This window comes from Oncorhynchus tshawytscha, linkage group LG07 (genome assembly GCF_018296145.1).
Source record: "Oncorhynchus tshawytscha isolate Ot180627B linkage group LG07, Otsh_v2.0, whole genome shotgun sequence".
Classification (NCBI taxonomy): domain Eukaryota; kingdom Metazoa; phylum Chordata; class Actinopteri; order Salmoniformes; family Salmonidae; genus Oncorhynchus; species Oncorhynchus tshawytscha.
The window spans coordinates 35,057,496-35,079,782 of record NC_056435.1 but is presented as its reverse complement, the minus strand read 5'-3'; the positions used below and the strand labels follow the sequence as shown (position 1 = coordinate 35,079,782).

Here is a 22,287-nt window from a genome sequence, read left to right as displayed (position 1 = left end):
AACACCCTTTTGCGACCAAGCTTTAACTTAATGACTGATGTCTTAAGATGTTGCTTCAACATATTCACTTAATTGTCCGTCCTCATGATGCCATCTATTTTGTGAAGTGCACCAGTCCCTCCTGCAGCAAAGCACCCCCACAACATGATTCTGCCACCCCCGTGCTTCACGGTTGGGATGGTATTCTTCGGCTTGCAAGCCTCCCCCTTTTTCCTCCAAACATAACGATGGTCATTATGGCCAAACAGTTCTATTTTTGCATTTTTATGATGGTTTTGCAGCAGTGGCTTCTTCCTTGCTGAGCGGCCTTTCAGGTTATGTCGATATAGGACTCGTTTTACTGTGGATATATATACTTTTGTACCGGTTTCCTCCAGTATCTTCACAAGGTCCTTTGCTGTTGTTCTGGGATTGATTTGCACTTTTCGCACCAAAGTACATTCATCTTCAGGAGAAAGAATGCGTCTCCTTCCTGAGCGGTATAAAGGCTGCGTTGTCCCATGGTGTTTGCTATTGTTTGTACAGATGAACGTGGTACCTTCAGGTGTTTGGAAATTGCTCCCAAAGATGACCCAGACTTGTGGAGGTCTACAATTTTTTTTCTTGAAGTCTTGGCTGATTTCTTTTGATTTTCCCATGATGTCAGGCAAAGATTTGCTGAGTTTGAAGGTAGGCCTTGAAATACATCCACAGGTACACCTCCAATTGACTCAAATTATGTCAATTAGCCTATCAGAAGCTTCAAAATCATTTTCTGGAATTTTCCAAGCTGTTTAAAAGGAACAGTCAATTTAGTGTATGTACACTTCTGACCCACTGGATTTGTGATACAGTGAAGATTAAGTTAAATAATCTGTCTAAACAATTGTTGGAAAAATGACTTCATGCACAAAGTAGATGTTCTAACCGACTTGTCAAAACTGGTTGAAAAACGAGTTTCAATGACTCCAACCTAAGTGTATGTAAACTACCGACTTCAACTGCACACACACACACACACACACACACACACACACACACACAGAGAGAGAGAGAACAAAAGTACTGTTGGTCCCATGTTTCATGAGCTGAAATAAAAGATCCCAGAAATGTTACACATGAACAAACAGCGTCTCAATTTGTGCACAAATTTGTTTACATCCCTGTTAGTGAGCATTTCTCGTATGACAATATAATCCATCCACCTGACAGGTGTGGCATATCAAGAAGCTGATTAAACAGAATAATCATTACACAGGTGCACCTTGTACTGGGGACAATAAAAGGCCACTCCAAAATGTACAGTGTTTTCACACAACACAATGCCACGGATGTATCAGGTTTTGAAGGAGTGTGCAATTGGCATGCTGACTGCAGGAATGTCCACCAGAGTGGTTGCCAGAGAATTGAATGTTCACTCTACCATAAGCTGCCTCCAACGCCGTTTTAGAGAATTTGGCAGTACATCCAACCGGCCTTACATCCGCAGACCACGTGTAACCACGCCAGCCCAGGACCTCCACATCCGGCTTCTTCACCTTCGGGATGTTTCAAAACCAGCCACCCACACAGCTGATGAAACTCAGGAGTATTTCTGTCTGTAATAAACTAATTCTGATTGGCTGGGCCTGGCTCCCCAGTGGGTGGGCCTGGCTCCCAAGTAAGTGGGCCTATGCCCTCCCCACCCATGGTGTCGGAGGGGATGGCTGCCGTTTTACGGGCTCCGAACCAACTGTGCTATTTTGTGTGTAATTTCTTTGCTTTGTTTGTAACTTACTTTGCACATAATGTTGCTGCTACTGTCTCTTATGACCGAAAATAGCCTCTGGATATCAGAACAGCGATTACCTCGAACTGGACAAAGATTTTTTTTTTTATGAGTCCGACGCGAACCATATACTGTTTGTACCGGGACCAGGTCCAAATCCCCGTCATTCGCGTGAAAAAAAGACGCAGGTACAGGGGACGGAGATCGGGGTGCCAAGTGAGAATTTGTCAGCGAGTGGTTAATGCGGCTCTACCATCCTTTCTATTGGCCAACGTGCAATAACTGGAGAATAAACTGGATGAGCTTCATTCAAAACGCAGACAAACAAATCTGACCATAAATCTATCCTCCTGATTCCTGCTTACAATCAAAAACTAAAAGCATGAACTATCAGTGACTCGTCCAATACGGAAGTGGTCAGATATCGCGGATGCTACGCTACAGGACTGTTTTGCTAGCACAGACTGGAATATGTTCCGGGATTCATCCAATGGCATTGAGTATACCACCTCAGTCATCGACTTCATCAATAAGTGCATCGACGACGTCGCCCACAGAGTAAGCGTACGTACATATCCCAACCAGAAACCATGGATTACAGGCAACATCTGCATTGAGCTAAAAGCTAGAGCTTCCACTTTCAAGGAGTGGGAGACTAATCCGGATGCTTCTAAGAAATCCTGCTATGCCCTCAGACAAACCATCAAAACAGGCAAAGCGTCAATAAAGGATTAAGATTGACTCCTACTACACTGGCTCTGACACTCATCGGATGTGGCAGGGCTTGAAAAATATTACAGACAAAGGGAAACCCAGCCGCGAGTTGTCCAGGGATGCAAGCCTACCAGACAAGCTAAATGCCTGTTATGCTCGCGTCGAGGCAAGCAACATTGACACATGCATGAGAGCACCAGCTGTTCCACACAACTGTTTGATGTGAACAAGACCTTTAAACAGGTCAACATTCAAAGGCAGTGGGGCCAGACGGATTACCAGGAAGCTTACTCAGGGCATGCGCAGACCAACTAGCAAGTGTCTTCACTGTAATTTCCAACCTCTCCCTGACAGTCTATAATACCTTCATGTTTCAAGCAGACCACCATAGTCCCTGTGCCCAACAAAGCGAAGGTAAACTGCCGAAATGACTACTGCCCTGTAGCACTCAGGTCTAGACATGAAGTGTTTTGAAAGGCTGGTCATGGTCACATCAACATCATAATCCCGGAAACCCTAGACCCACTCCAATTTGCATACCGCCCCAACAGATCCACAATCTCAAATCGCACTCCACACTGCCCTCTCTCCCCTGGACAAAAGGAACACCTATGTGAGAATGCTGTTCATTGACTACAGCTCAGCGTTCAACACCATAGTGCCCACAAAGCTCGACACTAAGCTAAGGACCCTGGGACTAAACACCTCCCTCTGCAATTGGATCCTGGACTTCCTAACGGGCCAAGTTTTAAGGGTAGCCAACAACACATCTACCACACTGATTATCAACACCGGGGCCCCTCTGGGGTGTGTGCTTAATCCGCTCCTGTACTCCCTGTTCACCCATGACTGCATGGCCAAGCACAACTCCAACACCATCATTAAGTTTGCTGACGACACAACGGTGGTTGGCCTGATCACCGACAACGATGATACAGCCTGTAGGGAGGTCAGAGACCTGGCAGTGTGGTGCCAGGACAACAACCTCTCCCTCAATGTGAGCAAGACAAAGGAGATGATTGTGGACTAAAAGGAAAAGGAGGTCTGAACACCGCCCCATTCACATCGACCTGGCTGTAGTGGAGCGGGTCGAGAGTTTCAAATTCCTTGGTGTCCACATCAACAAGAAACTATCATGGTCCAAACACAAGACATTTGTGAAGAGGACACAACACCTTTTTCCCCCAAGGAGACAGAAAAGATTTGGCATGGGTCCCCAGATCCTCAAAAAGTTCCACAGCTGCACCAATGAGAGCATCCTGACCGGTTGCATCACCGCCTGGTAAGGCAAATGGTCAGATTCCGAGCAGAAGGCGCTACAGAGGGTATTGCATAAAGCCCAGCACATTCCTGGGGCCTAGGACCTATATACTAGGCGGTGTCAGAGGAAGGCCCAAAACATTGTCAAAGACTCCAGTCATCCAAGTCATAGACCGTTCTCTCTGCTACCGCATGGCAAGCGATACCGGGGCGCCAAGTCTAGGTCCAAAAGGCTCCTTAACAGCTTCTACCCCCAAGCCATAAAACTGCTGTACAATTTTTTTTAAATGGCAACGCGGACTATTTGCATTGATCCCCCCCCCACCACCACCCCTTTACACTGCTGCTACTTGCTGTTTATTATCTATGCATAGTCACTTTAATAACACTACCTACATGTATAATTTACCTCAATTAACTTGAGTAACCTGTACCCCTGCACATTGACTCGGTACCGGAACCCCCTGTATATAGCCTCATTAGTTATTTTATTGTGTTACTTTTGATTCTATTTTTTACTTTATTTTGTAAAAAAAATTGAACTGCATTGTTGGTTAAGGGATTGTAAGTAAGCGTTGTATTTGGTGCATGTGACAAATAAAATGTTATTTGATGTTGGGTTTATATTTTTGATCAGTATATCTTAATTTAGGATGATAGTAAATAAAAAAGATTCCTCACTAGTTTAACCATTTAGAGATTTAAAAAAAGGCTCCTAAGCACAATTGAGGCTCTCTACAGCGTCCATAGGTCTGTGCAGCAGGCTGAACGTTTGACGCCCCTACTCTTAGACAGAACACTTTCCCTCTTAGCAGGAAACAAAATGATTACGAGATCTCACTTCCTCCTCTCCCACCCTCCTTCCCACTCTGTCCCCTCCCCACCTCTTCAGACAAGGCCTCAGCTCTAAACTTTCCTCATACATGACTAAACATTACAAAGCAACTCCTGCAGGCTATTGCTCTCTCATATCCTGTGAGGTGTTCTGCACTACGACAGTACGACATACAGTGGTGTAGACCAAGCCCTTACACATCCACAGTACTTGACAATGTAATCTCAACTAGCCTCAGTCCTCACACTTCCAATAGAAGCCCCTCCAGGAGAACTGAGGCCTCCACCCTGAGAGAAGGGTAACAAACACTCCTCTGTAAAGTCCCCCTATCCCACCCTCCCCCATCTGACCCCTACCCTAACCTCTGACTCAGAGGAAGGCCACAGCTACCAGAAGCCATTCATTCTTTGACCAAGGCTGACCAGTTCACAACTGGCTTTAGACCAGTTTACAAGTGTTCATTTTTAGTCGGAAGTAGTATCTATATTATGGTCACCTGAACCATGAATCCTCAAACATTGTAAAGGGGTGTGGGCAATTTTGTCAGTAGGTGTAGGGCATGGCCAGCAGTCAAGTCCTACCCAGCACGATGAGAGAGGCGTTGGCAGACACGGTGCCCGCTGTGTTCTTGGCGGTGCAGCTGTACACGCCCATGTCCTCCAGCTTGACGTCCATGATGAAGAACACGTCATCGTCAGGCATCACGTGCATCCGCCGCTCGCGTGCCGCCGGGAAGTCCGTGCCTCCGTCCTTTTGCCAGGCGATCTCAGGGGTGGGGTGGCCCTCGGCCGCACACTCCAGCTTGGCAGTGGTGCCCGTACGGATGGTGTTGTCTCGAGGGGTCTTCACAAACGTAGGCATGACTGTGTGGGAATGGAGATGAGACACGTGGTTGGCCACAACAGAGAGAAATCGGAGGTTAACACAACAGCTACATAACAGTCCCTCCCATTTTGCAATGGAGTGTAGAGAAAGTATGGCAGTTTTTTTAAAAGGACATTTCCTGCAATTCTACACATTTTGTAATTACTTATGCCATGTTCATATGATATCTGTGAGATTAACTAACTAAATTAATGCGCACTGAATGTGTGCCCAGTTGGTAATTAAGTGATGATTAGGTCTACTACAAGGTTTAGATAGCTGGACTACCTTACTTAGCAATCCCAACAAATATTAGCTGACATGCGCTAATTGAGTGACTAACAAGTGGAAAACTGCAATACTACATTTTGAAATGGCACCTTGTGTAGTCTACTTCAACAGAAAACTGAGAGCATTTTTATTTGTATGTTTGGGGGTCGGGGGCGCCCTAGCAGCCTCAGGGCCCTACGCACAGTAGTCTGCGTATAGAGAGGCGCAGCTCTTCTATCATTGCATAGAAGTCCCCAATTGGGTTGGGGAGATGGCTTGGGAGAGGGTTTCATTTGGGTGGGCAGGTCAGCCAGGAAACCAAACTCCAGACTGCCAGCAAACAATCAGTCAGCATCGGTTAGCCTAACTGACAGGGTGTGTAATATATGGGCACTGTCAGCACCACAACAAGCCTAAATCAATTTGTTAGAAATTCCACCATGAGAAACTCACACAGAGAGATGCAGAAGGACAGAGAGAGTGAGACTTTGTTCAAGCTAAGAATTACCACTAATCTCATTCTGCCCTGTTATGTAGTTTAATTGTGCAAAATATCTACAAAATCAGCACATTACAGAGGGGAGATTATCCAAACACACACAAACAAACCAGGGCTGTCCCAGAAAACAAGAAAAATAAAAACTTGGTCGCCCGAGAGTCGCTGTTCTTACGACAAAACGATTGGTCAAAATGTTTAAACTTATTTTTCCATATACAGGGCATTCAAAAAGTATTCAGACCCCTTGACTTGTTCCACATTTTGTTACGTTACAGACTTATTCTAAAATTGATTAAATGTTTCTCATCAATCTACACACAGTACCCCGTAATGACGAGGCAAAAACAGGTTTAGAATATTTCGCAAATGTATTAAAAATAAAAACAGAAATACATTATTTACTTAAGCATTCATATCATTTGCATGAATACTAAAACTGAGCTCAGATGTTTCCATTTATCATCCTTGAGATGTGTCTACAACTTGACTAGAATCCACTTGTGGAAAAGTCAATTGATTGAACATGATTTGGAAAGGCACACACCTGTCTATAAGTTCCCACAGTTGACAGTGCATGTTAGAGCAAAAACCAAGCCAATTTTCCGTAGAGCTCCAAGACTCTTCCTAGAGCTGGCTGCCCGGCCAAACTGAGCAATCGGTGGAGAAGGACCTTGGTCAGGGAGGTGACCAAAAACCCGATGGTCACTCTGACAGAATTCCTCTGTGGCGATTGGAGAACCTTGCAGAAGGACAACTATCTCTGCAGCACTCCACCAATCAGGCCTTTATGGTAGAGTAGCCAGACAGAAGCCACTCCTCAGTAAAAGGCAAATGACAGCCCGCTTGGAGTTGCCAAAAGGCACCTAAAGACTCTGACCATGAGAAAAAAGATTCTATGGTCTGATGAAACCAAGATTGAAATCTTTAGCCTGAATGCCAAGCGTCACGTCTGGAGGAAACCTGGCATCATTCCTACGATGAAGCAAGGTGGTGGAAGCATCATGCTGTGGGGATGTTTTTCAGTGGCAGGGACTGGAAGACTAGTCAGGATCGAGGGAAAGATGAAAGGAGCAAAGTACAGAAAGATCCTTGATGCTCCAGAGCGCTCAGATCTCAGATTTGGGCGAAGGTTCAACAGGACAACGACCCTAAGCACATGGCCAAAACAACGCAGGAGTGGCTTCGAGACAAGTCTCTGGATATCCTTGAGTGGCCCAGCCATAGCCCGGACTTAAAGTTGATCAAACATCTCTGTAGAGACCTGAAAATAGCTGTGCAGTGACGCTCCCCATCCAACCTGACAGAGCTTGAGAGGATCTGCAGAGAAGAAGAAACTCCCCAAATACAGGTGTGCCAAGTTTGTAGTGTCATATCCAGGAAGACTTGAGGCTGTAATCGCTGCCAAAGGTGCTTCAAGAAAGTACAGAGTAAAGTCTGAATACTAAATGTGATAATTTTTTATTTTGAATACATTTGCAAAAAATTTGAAAAAACTGTTTTTGCATTTTCATTATGGGGTATTTTGTGTGGATTGATGAAGGAAAATTATTATTATTTTAAGAAATTTTAGAGTAAGGCTGTAACGGAAAAGTAAAGTGGTCCGAATACCTTCTGAATACACTGTGTATGGGATGATGTATAATGCCAGGCATATTTAACAGTCAGGCGATTGATTATGGACCTAATTAAATTGGGGTTTCCTCTCTCCACAATTTTCTTAGACAATTAGGTTAAGGCAAGGGCTGTTTCCTCTTCTCTGCTGCCTCCGCCACATTGTTCTCAGTCCAATATGATGGTTAACGTTGCTATTATGCACATAGTAATACAGGGAAAGGTGCCAATTCTATGGCGGACTGATGAATATGTTTCAGAACCGCGGACAGCGGCCGTATCCAATGTGGGAGAAAGTGCATTTGTTATAGAGTGATATTAGATTTATTAGTGTTGCACCATTCCTTTTACATAATATAACCATATACAACTCCAACATCACGTCTTAGAGCAGGAGTGGGCAATTCCAGTCCTCGAGGGCCTGATTGGGGTCACAGTTTTGCCCCAGCTAACACACCTAACTCCAAAAATCACCTAATCATGATCTTCAGTTTAGAATGCAAGTTGATTAATCAGCTGTGTTTGCTAGGGATGGAGAAAAATGTGACACCAATCAGGCCCTCGAGGACTGGAGTTGCCCACCCCTGTCTTAGAGTGACGGACTGTGACATCCCCGTAGCCACCGCAATGGATTAGTCCACAGAGACAGGCGCGAATTAGACAGGTGTCTTGTGCACCATGCGGCTGCTCGTCTAAAGAAGTCTTAGTCGACCAATAGCCTACCGACCAAGCAATCGACCAGTCAACTAAATGGGGTCAGCCTTAAAACAAACACCCACACATTCACAAATGCAATCTTTGATTTTACACTGCTGCCACTCACGGTTTATTATCTATGCATAGTAACTTTATCCCTACCTACTGTACATGTACAAATGAACTCAATTAACCTGTACGCCCGCACATTAACTCAGTACCGGTACCCCCTGCATACAGCCTCCACATTGACTCAGTACTCCCTGCATACAGCCTCCACATTGACTCAGTATCGGTACTCCCTGCTTACAGCCTCCACATTGACTCAGTATCGGTACTCCCTGCATACAGCCTCCACATTGACTCAGTACCGGTACCCCCTGCATATAGCCTCCACATTGACTCAGTACCAGTACTCCCTGCATACAGCCGCCACATTGACTCAGTACCAGTACTCCCTGCATACAGCCTCATCTTTTTTTTTTTTAAGTAACACTATACAAAAACAAACTTTATTTAGTAAAAATGTTCTTAACTCTGTTTTCTTAAAACGGCATCGTTGGTTTAGGACTCGTAAGTAAGCATTTCACAGTACGGTACCTGTTGTATCCGGCGTGTGAGACAAATAAAACAAGATATTTTTATAAACCAGTCATACTGGGAGACCGTTAACCCTTCAGGGCCTGGTAGCGTACCGTTGACAGTAAGGCGGGCCTTGGTGGAGTAGGAGGAGCCAAAGTGGTTGGTGATAATGCATTGGTATCGGCCCTCGTGGGCGAAGGTCACATGACGCAGGTGCAAAATGGTGGTGTACTCCATCACCCCCCCGGCCTCGTGCACCGCCCCGTGGTTAGCGCGCAGGTGGGCGAAGTTCTCCACCTCAGCATGACGGAGCAGCTCCTGGTCTTTGCGCCAGGCGAAGGTCATAGGTGAGCTGCTGCTGCTGGCTGCCGTGCACGTGAGGCGCACGTCACTACCCAGAACCGTCACTGTGGTCTCTGGCTGCAACGTGATCTGGGGCTTAGGCAGGTCATCTACAGGAGAGAGAGAGACGAGGGAGTGGAGAGACGGAGGGGGTGGAGAGACAGAGAGGGTGGAGAGACGGAGAGGGTGGAGAGACGGAGAGGGTGGAGAGACGGAGAGGGTGGAGAGACGGAGAGGGTGGAGAGACGGAGAGGGTGGAGAGACGGAGAGGGTGGAGAGACGGAGAGGGTGGAGAGAGTGGAGAGAGTGGAGAGACGGAGAGAGTGGAGAGAGTGGAGAGACGGAGAGAGTGGAGAGACGGAGAGAGTGGAGAGACGGAGAGAGTGGAGAGACGGAGAGAGTGGAGAGACGGAGAGAGTGGAGAGACGGAGAGAGTGGAGAGACGGAGAGAGTGGAGAGAGTGGAGAGACGGAGGGAGGACAAGAAAATGAGATAAAACATTTGGTTACAAAGAATAATGCTTATCTCAGTGACAGAAGATATATACACAAAAGTCTAGTTTAAACACAAACACACAAATATAAAGACAAACAAGGATTAGCACATCGCAGCTCAAACAAAGACACACACTACATCAAGACATTTGAGGAAAATCACACAAACATAAACAAATACACACATATACTGTAAACACCCTGAGCTGGAATCTAAAACACAATCTGGTCTTAGCTGCTGCCTGCACTGTGTCAGACAGAAAGCAACTGTACACCCCCCCACACACACTACTCACCACAGACAAATCTCTCTGGTGGAGCCTGGAAAACACTAGTACCCTTCAGGATTTCAGGGTGGACACAGGTAGCCTCCACACCAGTCTGTAGCCCCCGGGTCATCAGCCACTCAGGGAACCAGTTGAGCTGACAGTCACACAGGAACCTGTCACTCTGGATGAGCCTGGGAGAGGAGGGACACTGTTAGGGCTAACGACTTCTATTCACTCTCTTTTATAGACTAGCTTTGATCTGTACATAATTCACTTATTCCATGACTGCAACTGTAAGGTGTATTCATCATTGCGAACTCACAGGTTCCTGAGGCTCCTCATCTTGCTGAAGGCCTCTGGCTGGATGGAGCGTATGGCGTTCTCTCCCAGGTTCCTGTGGTGACATTAAACAGAGGGCTGCCCGTCAGCACTGACAGAAAGGGGACATTGGTACACACACAGCTGTGTCACGGCCAGCCAGGGATCGATGTGCCTTCATTTATAAGGGCTTATTTTAAACAAGGTTCAAAGATTCAGGCATCACAGACCAAGGATACTCAGCTTTTCAATCACTTTTTTCCTAATGGCCAGAGCCTGTTTAAAGTAACGGCCAGAGCCTGTGAAGGGACTTATATAAATTCCATTTATTCTACGAAACTGACCATATGCTCAATAACTTTGTTCCCCTGCACCAGGAAAAAAGGCCAAAGTTGAAGCTGCCTCTGTAACGAGAGGGAAGCAGCTGGCCCCACAAACTGCCCGTCTTCTCCTTTTCCAAAGATGCTATTAAATTGCTTGCAGCACTCTCAGGCAGCTACTTTTGGCAGCCGATCTCAGGGTCGCGCAGTGCATTGTGGGATACTCACAGGTGCTCCAGGGCCTCCAGTCCTGAGAAGGCTTTCTTGGCCACTGACTTGATCTTGTTTCCAAACAGAGTTCTGCAATTTCCAAACATGAAGGGTGCCGATAAACGGGAGAGAACACGGGGGAGGGAGGGAGGGGGGAGAAAAAAACAGGCACAGAGAGAGAAAGAGAGAGGATGAATGGGGTAAGGGGAGGGAAGGAGAAGAGGGAGAGAAAGGCACAATTAGTGGGGCTGAATCTGATAAGAGCAGAGGATTGAGGTATTGGAAATCCGAACTGTGTGGAGATTAGGAGGGTGAGGGACTCGGCCCTGCTCTGCTTTTCAAAGACCACTTTTATCTTTATTTGAATTTAATAGCGATGACAGGGGGGCACATGAAAAGCAGGTTGTCTCACTGAGGGACAACACAGCTTGTAGAATAATAAAAGCAGCCTTGTCAAGGCCCGGTTCAAGCAAGGAACACGCAGAATGCCCCCTTCTGGGGGTTTAATCTGGGCCGCTCTTCAAAAGACACCCCTCTACCCTCCCTCTCCTGCGCTTCCGTCCCTCCAGCCTTCCTCTCCTCTCTCCACCTTCCTTCCCAGGAGAAGCGGGTGGACACTGGAGGCTGGTTCGGAGTTCAGACCCCTGCATGAGAACACTTCAATCCAGTCACGCCTCCTCTACTCTCCCCCTCTATATGGACCCACCGACAATCTACACTGTGCAATGTAAATACAAATCATGTTTCAAAAACCATTGGGAGTGCATCTGTTTGGTTACCATTGCCATTGGGGTAGATGAGCCAAGACTCAGATGTGTCTTCTTAAATTCTATCCAAAATTGTCCAAGCTGAACATTCTCAGATTCCTGTTGGTAATCAGGTGTTCTTTAGGACAGCCAGGGACCCAGGGTCTTGGGGGCCTCCAGGCAGATGACTGGTCATGAACAGGACCTGTCAACTCCTGACAGAGATGTCACACCTCTGCTCAGACCTCTACTGACCGCCACATCAGCCAGAGCCCCGTGGTTCTGGACCCTACACAGGGAGATGGGCTGAACAGGCCTCTACTGACCTACACAACAGCCAGAGCCCCGTGGTTCTGGACCCTACACAGGGAGATGGGCTGAACAGGCCTCTACTGACCTACACATCAGCCAGAGCCCCGTGGTTCTGGACCCTACACAGGGAGATGGGCTGAACAGACCTCTACTGACCGCCACATCAGCCAGAGCCCCGTGGTTCTGGACCCTACACAGGGAGATGGGCTGAACAGGCCTCTACTGACCTACACAACAGCCAGAGCCCCGTGGTTCTGGACCCTACACAGGGAGATGGGCTGAACAGGCCTCTACTGACCGCCACATCAGCCAGAGCCCCGTGGTTCTAGACCCTACACAGGAAGATGGGCTGAACAGACCTCTACTGACCGCCACATCAGCCAGAGCCCCGTGGTTCTGGACCCTACACAGGGAGATGGGCTGAACAGGCCTCTACTGACCGCCACATCAGCCAGAGCCCTGTGGTTCTAGACCCTACACAGGGAGATGGGCTGAACAGGCCTCTACTGACCTCCACATCAGCCAGAGCCCCGTGATTCTGGACCCTACACAGGGAGATGGGCTGAACAGGCCTCAGTACAGAGGAGAACAACACCTCACTGGAAGTCACTGCATTTCCATCAATCTTATCTTCTCTTATTTCCAACATCATTTTGCACATCTAGCCATTTACATGGCCTTTCCTTCCAATCATATTATCCTCAAGTAATCACATTCTGGAAATAAAACAATACTAGAATGATATCACCCCAAAATATCTACATTCAATACATTAATATATTTTACCTCCTAAAACAAAAATGGGAAAATAGTGGTTGTTGTGAGAGCACAAGTTAACCTACAACAAGCTAAGAGCACAAGTTCTCCCATGTGGGGATACTCACAATCCGATTTGGGAGGGACATATTGCGTGTGGAGGACACGGATGTCCATCCCCCCTCTCTCTTTCTCTGTGTTTTTTCCCAGGGTTGGTGAGTGTTGTTTTCCGGTGGGATGGAGGGATTGTGCCAGCGTTGGGCTGCGGAGGGCCGCTCCACTACACCACTGGACAAAAGGGGCGGGGAGACGGGCCAATGTGGTGTTTGATGTTGATGACCGCGCCCGCCCCCCAATTTCACCCTCTCTCAGTCCCTAACAACAGGCAGGCAGGGCCGTGGAGCAGAGAGAGAGGAGCGGGGCTAGACACGGAAAGACCTGCTGAGGATCGTCCCCAGCAGGCCAATAGAAAAGCCCTTTCAATAGGCTAGCACTCACACAGGGAACAGCCTTGGTTGGACACCAGCTTTTACATAGGATTGTTTAGGCCCCAGTATGTTAGGACTCTATGCTTATGGTGGTTGAGTTTCTTCCTCCTTTAACTAACATTTGACATTGAGTCTAGATGCTGTGATTAAAAGGTTACACGAGAGATCCCAACAAATTGACATCGTTTAACCAACAAGTGAAGGCAGTTCAACTCCCACCAACAGACAACCTCTGAAGTTGGACACAATAGCAGTTTAGAGTTTGGTAAACCGAGATGAAAACCAGATTCAGGCTTGTTTCAAGTTTCAAGCCAATTGCCGATAGAATGTCAATCTGCAAGCTTCATGAAAAAGCCTAATAAAACTCAGAGCAGCTCTTAAAGTCATCTCTCAGTGTTATACTTCCAAATGACGTGTGGGGCCCGGAGGGTAGCGATAGAATGGAGCTGGTCCTGTCTGAAGCCAGGTCTGGGAGAACTCGATATAGACTATAGGCAGTGGACAGGCCTCAGAAGGGAACTATGGAATTGCAGTAGAAACCCCTTCACTCTGGACTGAAGGAGCTGTCCACAGAGCTGCATACAATGCCCTACCAGTGGCAGGTCAGCCAGCTCAAAGGGACCGATTCTGGGCAGAGGGGAGAGGGGGAAGAGGAGATGAGAGAAGGAGGGGGGATACTCACAGCTTGTTGAGGCTGTCCAGTCCAGAGAAGGCCCCATTGGTGTCCTCTATTGTGCCTGAGATGTCATTATGGTCCAGCTCCCTGTAGAGAGAGAAAAAAGAAGGGATAAGGAAGATAGAGGAGGAGGAGAGCAAAACAGGCCTGCCAGAGCTGAATCACTGTGTAGCCTTGGCAGAGATGGGGCTGGAAGTCACGGGTTACCCCTCCAACCCCCCCAAACCCTCTGCACCTGGTCTAAAGAGCTAGCCTCTCTCCTGCTCTGCTCTGCCAGCCAAGCACATTCTTTCCTTTGTGAGGAGGGAGGTGAAGGCACAAAACCCAACGCAGGCAGAATCATGTATAATTCATGACAGCATGGAGAGATTGGCGGGTACACATTGCCTTTGGATACAGACAGTCAGCGCCTGAGTGTGGTGGCAGGTATGGCAGTCCCAACACAGACTCAGAGCCTAATGAGTATGAAGAAAGACCTTAGTCATGCCCACGCTGAGCCAGAAAGAGACTCAATAAAACAACAGCTTTCACTTTGAGTCCACCGGGAAGTTTCCAAACACATGTTGAATGCAATTAATTAGCTTTCCTGACACGCTACCTCGAACGGCTGAAGTCATCTGGGCCTAAGGACCCGTTTGAATAATAATTTAAAACAAAAAAACAACAGCCGAACAAAGACATGAGTCGCCGCTCTATCGCATGCTTTGTTCCCTGTGCCGACTTTCTTTCAAACTCTGAGAATCCTGTGAGTCTGATGGTCACCCACAGCCCCTCCCAACCTCTCCACCCTTCCCTAATCCCCTTCGGTTCCTTTTCCTCCATGGCCGGACTCGGCTGCCAATTTCCTATTCTTTCTGGCTGGCTGAGCGTGAAAGGCCGGTGCCTTCTTAATGCAGGCAGTGGCCGCGGGCCCCTGAGGGACTGACCCCCCGGCTGAAAGGCTCGACGTTTCTGGGCATTCACACCCACTGCGAACCTCCAGCCCCACGCCTCTACGGCCAGCAGCGCTACCCAATTAAAGCTGCCTCGGCTCCCTTACAGCCAGGGCCCGCGCCTACCCAGCGCTTCACTGATTAGATTAGACCTGCCTCAGAAAGAGAGGGAAGGAGAGCGAAGAAGAAATGGAGTGAGCATAATGGGAATAGGAAGTAAAAAGAAGACTGCAAAAAAAGGGGGGAAAGGATGGGTGGAAAGGGTACAAACAGGCGAAACAAAGCAACCAAGTAAGAAAGGAAATAAAGAGACCAAGAAAGAGACCAAGAAAGAAAGGAAGAAAGAAACAGCGTCTGAGAGAGGGGAGCCAAACAGAGGGCCTCTCACACAGCTGAACCCCCTCCCCCTAGCCCAATGCTCCCTCTGCACCAGCAGAGAAAGGCCTGTATATGCCTTGGCTTGTCACCCCACTGTGAGAGAGCAAAGGCCCGACTCTTTTCTCTGACTCTCTGGGAAGATCCCGGGCCAAAAAGACGTTAGTAGAAGGCCTTCGCTTTCAGGAAGCCTCTCTTTCCGCCTGTTCAAAGTCTGTATAGAGGGTGGGGGGGAAAGAAGTCACTCTCCCATACTGCTTTTCACTGCTCCGTTTAAAAAAAGGCAAGAATCTCCAGGGAGACAAATGACAGGGAACACATGTGCATCCAATATCGATGGGAACCAACGGCCAAACAAAGAGGGAAGACGAAAACAGACTCACCAAAATAAAAGTTCTCACAGACTAAAACCGTGACAATAGTGACGCATGCACACCTGGTAAACAGATACACATTAATATTACATGGACACAAACTAGATCTGTTTTGAAGCAATGGTCTAAAAACCAAAGAGCAGCTAACCTCACTTTCTGAATGGCTCGTGAGGGGCTTAATGAAGCTATATTGAATATTGAATCCACATGAATACATTTGCAGATGCCAATATTTTTATTGTTCTTAAATGAGTCACATAAGATAAGTCTACAGTGTGGAACCATAGGTGTGTGTGCTCCGGGAGCAGTCAGGAGGAGGACTTACAGGAGGCGCAGGGCCTTGAGGCCTCTGAAGGCCCCCTCGGTGATGTGGCTGATGGCGTTGTGCCCCAGACGGAGGGTGTGGAGGTCCCCCAGCACCGCCAGGCTGCCCTCATCCAGACGACTCAGGTTGTTGTAGGACAGATTCCTGCAGGAGGAGAGGAGAGCGAGATACATACGGTATAAGGCTTGGACCAGAAGGACAAGTTGGCACAGCACTACGGTAACCTAACCTACCCGACGTCATTATTCTCTACTTTATATAGCTTTATTCAATGTCTTTGTGCCTCTGGATGTATTTTTCCACTGTGGCGTCAGCTCAATATCTGTTCATCCACAGCAGTTTCCGATCATGCTTGATAAGGTGTCAGGACACAAACCATTTAAAATGCATGTACATTTCCGGTTGGACAAATGGCCACTTCTCAAGGCATCTTTTCCCAGAGTTATGGTCTTGTCTAAGTAGGTACACGGCGTGTCAGTGGTGATAAACATGTCTTGTTTATCAGGGAGCGTGTTCAAATGGTCTGTTGTGAGTGACTGGGCTTCGCCTCTCTGAGGGGGGCCAGGGTGGTCAGTCATGTGTGGTCAGTCTCTGTGATGCCCCGTCAGGCAGGCTGCAGTCTCATCCGGAATGTAATAACCTGTAGGTCATAAAGACGGCTTCTCTGCTACACCAGAGGGCTAACCGAGCCACTATCCTCCGGTATCCTTCTGATATCACAGTCATCATGGCCCCGCTAATAAAATCATATAACCCCGGTCTCGCACTGAGTGCAGTGAGTCGGCAACACAGATACACAGAGCAATCTGTCTCACTCACACACACACACACAGTGACACAGTGCGCAGACACACAGGAGCCTGACAGACAGCCTTATGGAACAGTTAGCGACGCCTGATCAGAGCGGAGCTCTACAGTAGTACAGTGGTTAAAGTATGTCAACCAACCACAGGTTGCCGTAGTAATAATTTCTCCTTCATTAGACAGGGATATCCCCCTGCAATTACCCTGTATCCATACCAACAGAGGGTTGCGCGCTCTTTACCAACCTGACTGAGAGAACAAAATGGAGTCGTGGTCAGCTTTTCCTTCACTGCAGCCGAGGTGAGTAAGACATTTAAACGTGTTAACCCTCGCAAGGCTGCAGGCCCAGACGGCATCCCCAGCCGCGCCCTCAGAGCATGCGCAGACCAGCTGGCCGGTGTGTTTACGGACATATTCAATCAATCCCTATACCAGTCTGCTGTTCCCACATGCTTCAAGAGGGCCACCATTGTTCCTGTTCCCAAGAAAGCTAAGGTAACTGAGCTAAATGACTACCGCCCCGTAGCACTCACATCCGTCATCATGAAGTGCTTTGAGAGACTAGTCAAGGACCATATCACCTCCACCCTACCTGACACCCTAGACCCACTCCAATTTGCTTACCGCCCAAATAGGTCCACAGACGATGCAATCTCAACCACACTGCACACTGCCCTAACCCATCTGGACAAGAGGAATACCTATGTGAGAATGCTGTTCATCGACTACAGCTCGGCATTCAACACCATAGTGCCCTCCAAGCTCGTCATCAAGCTCGAGACCCTGGGTCTCGACCCCGCCCTGTGCAACTGGGTACTGGACTTCCTGACGGGCCGCCCCCAGGTGGTGAGGGTAGGCAACAACATCTCCTCCCCGCTGATCTTCAACACTGGGGCCCCACAAGGGTGCGTTCTGAGCCCTCTCCTGTACTCCCTGTTCACCCACGACTGCGTGGCCACGCACGCCTCAAACTCAATCATCAAGTTTGCGGACGACACAACAGTGGTAGGCTTGATTACCAACAACGACGAGACGGCCTACAGGGAGGAGGTGAGGGCCCTCGGAGTGTGGTGTCAGGAAAATAACCTCACACTCAACATCAACAAAACTAAGGAGATGATTGTGGACTTCAGGAAACAGCAGAGGGAACACCCCCCTATCCACATCGATGGAACAGTAGTGGAGAGGGTAGCAAGTTTTAAGTTCCTCGGCATACACATCACAGACAAACTGAATTGGTCCACTCACACAGACAGCATCGTGACGAAGGCGCAGCAGCGCCTCTTCAACCTCAGGAGGCTGAAGAAATTCGGCTTGTCACCAAAAGCACTCACAAACTTCTACAGATGCACAATCGAGAGCATCCTGGCGGGCTGTATCATCGCCTGGTATGGCAACTGCTCCGCCCTCAACCGTAAGGCTCTCCAGAGGGTAGTGAGGTCTGCACAACGCATCACCGGGGGCAAACTACCTGCCCTCCAGGACACCTACACCACCCGATGTTACAGGAAGGCCATTAAGATCATCAAGGACATCAACCACCCGAGCCACTGCCTGTTCACCCCGCTATCATCCAGAAGGCGAGGTCAGTACAGGTGCATCAAAGCTGGGACCGAGAGACTGAAAAACAGCTTCTATCTCAAGGCCATCAGACTGTTAAACAGCCACCACTAACATTGAGTGGCTGCTGCCAACACACTGACAATGACACTGACTCAACTCCAGCCACTTTAATAATGGGAATTGATGGGAAATGATGTAAATATATAAACAATGCTACCTTAAATAATGTTACTTACCCTACATTATTCATCTCATATGCATACGTATATACTGTACTCTATATCATCGACTGCATCCTTATGTAATACATGTATCACTAGCCACTTTAACTATGCCACTTTGTTTACATACTCATCTCATATGTATATACTGTACTCGATATCAGCTACTGTATCTTGCCTATGCTGCTCTGTACCATCACTCATTCATATATCCTTATGTACATATTCTTTACCCCCTTACACTGTGTATAAGACAGTAGTTTTGGAATTGTTAGTTAGATTACTTGTTGGTTATTACTGCATTGTCGGAACTAGAAGCACAAGCATTTCGCTACACTCGCATTAACATCTGCTAACCATGTGTATGTGACAAATAAAATTGGATTTGATTTGAATACAGAGAGGGCTTAAGTACTGTCAATCCTACCGCTTATTATGGGATAAACAGGCTTATCATGTGGTATTGAACGCTAAGCGACTCATGTAGCTCTGGTGAAGGTAAACGGAGGGGCGCGACGGGGAACAGATTCAGGTATAGGTTGTGGTAGGGGAACAACGAGATGAGACGGGGGGTTGATGGTTGGAGGCTGTGGGTAAGACCTTGTGGTCCGGAGCTGAAGGCCAGGGGATGAATAGTGTAGTTTGTTTCTCAGTGGCTGGGGATGAGGTAGGGCTGGTTGCTATAGTTACAAGGGTTGGGAGGTTTTTGCTGCTTTGGTTTTAGGTGTTGGGAGGTTTTTAGTGCTCTGGTTAACCTGGGTTTGGAGGTTTCTGACATGCCACTCAGAATACTCACAGTTCCCGTAGCCTTTGGCAGAACCTCCAGCCATCTGGGTTGATGTGGGAGATGGAATTGTTGCTGAGGAAGAGCTGCAGCAAAGAGGACAGGCCGTACAGGGAGCCACTGTTCACTTCCCTCAGGCTGTTGTAGTCCAGGTGACTGCAGGGGAGGAGTTGGTCACATAAACAGGTTCAGACTAGGCATTAGGGGTAATGTAGTTTGGTATCAAACAAGAGTAAGGACATTACAGGTTGTCCAATCACATTTTTATAGTTCAGCTCATAAGAAGAGCATAGAGTTGCTTGTGAAACAATTGTTAAGAGTGGAAACTCCTATGAGTGGAATAGGAGAAAGTGGTCCTACAAGTTATTGAGTGCAACTGATCTGAATTAGTCCTCAAGGCTAGGCAGGGAGTTAGGAGCCGTATGTTTGTATGTTACTTACAGTACTTTCATCTTGGCCAGGCCCCAGAAGGCTCCGTCGGTGAGCTTGCTGATGTTGTTCCTCTGGAGCTTGAGGACCTCCAGACTGGCCAGGCCCTGGAAGGTCAGCCCCTCCACCTGCCTCACGCGGTTCCTGTTCAGCTCACTGGAGGACGGGACAACACAGCAAGGAGTTAGAGAGAGAGATGCAATGATGAGCAGAGAAACGAGAGAGAGAGAGAAATATGGACCTGCGGGTAGGTCACAAAACCCTGAAGTAACAATAACACCATTCGGCCCCACAAAAACATAAGTGGCATTCCACGGGTGGTATCTATTCCACCTGTGGCCAGCGATGTGTACCCCTGACAGCTGAGGTGAGGGTTTACAGACTAGGGTCACGTTCTGACCTGGGCACCCCAACACATGATCCCAAACCTTCATTAACCATGCTAGGGTTAACTATAAGAGCACCGAAGTCATCAAAAAAAACCAACTCAAAACAGCACTGACTTGTACGGCAGGGAATCTGCATTCACTTCTCAAACTAAAATAGGACTAACTTCTGTTGAGAATGGACTGTAAACAGTTAACCTCTCCATGTACTTAGAGTAATCTCACTGGGACACGCAAAGGGAAAAATACAAATGACCCTGCGAGATAAAAAGCCCTTTGCCTTCTGTATCAAAAGAGTTCTGCGATAGCTTTGTACCAGTGGATCTGTGCCCCTGGCGTGTGAGCTTTAACATCACAGCCCAGGAGCACAGCTGAACAATAAACATCCACACAGCGTCTTTGTGTGTCCTCCATGTTGCCACAAGCATTCTCAGATACAGTGTCACCGGGAACACCTGTTGGAACAATACCCCCCAGGTAAAACTGGGAGGGCTGTGGAGAGAAGGGAGCCATGTCTTCAATGGAGGAGACTCCCGTTACATGTGTCTTTTCTCCCCAGAGTGGGAGTGTTGAGTCAGCCCTAGCCCCATGCTGCAGGATGGGTCAGCCCTAGCCCAATGCTGCAGGATGGGTCAGCCCTAGCCCCATGCTGCAGGATGGGTCAGCCCTAGCCCCATGCTGCAGGATGGGTCAGCCCTAGCCCCATGCTGCAGGATGGGTCCCCATGCTGCAGGATGGGTCAGCCCTGCAGGATGGGTCCCCATGCTGCAGGATGGGTCAGCCCTAGCCCCATGCTGCAGGATGGGTCCATGCTGCAGGATGGGTCAGCCCTGCTGCAGGATGGGTCCCCATGCTGCAGGATGGGTCAGCCCTAGCCCCATGCTGCAGGATGGGTCAGCCCTCATGCCAGGATGGGTCTAGCCCCATGCTGCAGGATGGGTCAGCCCTAGCCCCATGCTGCAGGATGGGTCAGCCCTAGCCCCATGCTGCAGGATGGGTCATGGGCTGCAGGATGGGTCCCTAGCCCCATGCTGCAGGATGGGTCAGCCCTAGCCCCATGCTGCAGGATGGGTCAGCCCTAGCCCCATGCTGCAGGATGGGTCAGCCCTAGCCCCATGCTGCAGGATGGGTCAGCCCTAGCCCCATGCTGCAGGATGGGTCAGCCCTAGCCCCATGCTGCAGGATGGGTCAGCCCTAGCCCCATGCTGCAGGATGGGTCAGCCCTAGCCCCATGCTGCAGGATGGGTCAGCCCTAGCCCCATGCTGCAGGGGAGGGGAAGATAATGACAGAGAGCAGGGCTCTGAGAGAGCTAGACTACCATGGGCACAAGACAGTGGACAAAAATCTGCCATGGTATCAGTCTGATGTTACCAATGCTGCTACACTGGAGGGGAGAGGTTCACACTCTCCTCAACAAATGGGACTGTGTCAAACGAGTTAGCTTCCATAGATTTTTCCAACTTTCCAATGTTCTTTTCCCTCCAATGTCTGTGTGGGGACTATACACTCTCTCTTTAACAACTGGCCCAGGGTCCATTTGGTTGTTTCTCTCATGGTGGTTGAGGATAGGCTAGAAGGCGAATAGGGAGAGTTTACAAACATGTTTTTCAGTGAGCTGAGAGGTGTCTGTGGGGGTGGTATGGCACAGTACTCACAGTTGGGTGAGCTTGGGCAGCTGGAAGCCTTTGACAGGGACCTGAGAGATGCGGTTCCGGCTCAGTCTCAGAACCTGCAGGGTGGAGGAGAGCTGGTCCAGAGCACCGGCCTCCAGGAACTGTATCTTGTTGTTGCTCAGGTACCTGGAAGACAAAATAGAAAATTGTCAGGGATCCTCAAATGGACAACAATTAGACCTATCCTGATAACTTTGGCACGGCATTTCTTATTTCCTACAGGAGAAATGTGGAGAGAAGGTTTGACATGAGAGCTAAGAGGATGATCTTACAGGTCTTTGATCTGGAGACCTGCGGGGAAACCTTGAACTCTGACTTCAGTGATGTCATTGTTGCTCAGGTCCAGGGTTTCCACGGAGATCAGGTCTCTCATCCGCCTCCCATCGATGGTGCGGATCTTATTGTGGTGTC

General features: G+C 48.4%; 1 protein-coding gene across 1 annotated transcript in view; it reads right to left on the bottom strand.

The window, feature by feature from the left end:
* Window positions 1–22,287, bottom strand: part of LOC112254434 (leucine-rich repeats and immunoglobulin-like domains protein 1) — a 52,142-nt gene that overhangs the window by 5,407 nt on the left and 24,448 nt on the right. The window contains exons 4-14 of the mRNA XM_024427015.2: window positions 22,149–22,286; window positions 21,859–22,002; window positions 19,829–19,972; window positions 19,400–19,543; window positions 16,016–16,159; window positions 14,016–14,096; window positions 11,050–11,121; window positions 10,506–10,577; window positions 10,211–10,374; window positions 9,192–9,530; window positions 5,138–5,419 (exon numbers count right to left, since the gene is read on the bottom strand). Of these exons, the coding sequence (XP_024282783.1) occupies window positions 5,138–5,419; window positions 9,192–9,530; window positions 10,211–10,374; window positions 10,506–10,577; window positions 11,050–11,121; window positions 14,016–14,096; window positions 16,016–16,159; window positions 19,400–19,543; window positions 19,829–19,972; window positions 21,859–22,002; window positions 22,149–22,286 (1,724 nt within the window). The remainder of the gene's footprint in view (window positions 1–5,137; window positions 5,420–9,191; window positions 9,531–10,210; window positions 10,375–10,505; window positions 10,578–11,049; window positions 11,122–14,015; window positions 14,097–16,015; window positions 16,160–19,399; window positions 19,544–19,828; window positions 19,973–21,858; window positions 22,003–22,148; window position 22,287) is intronic.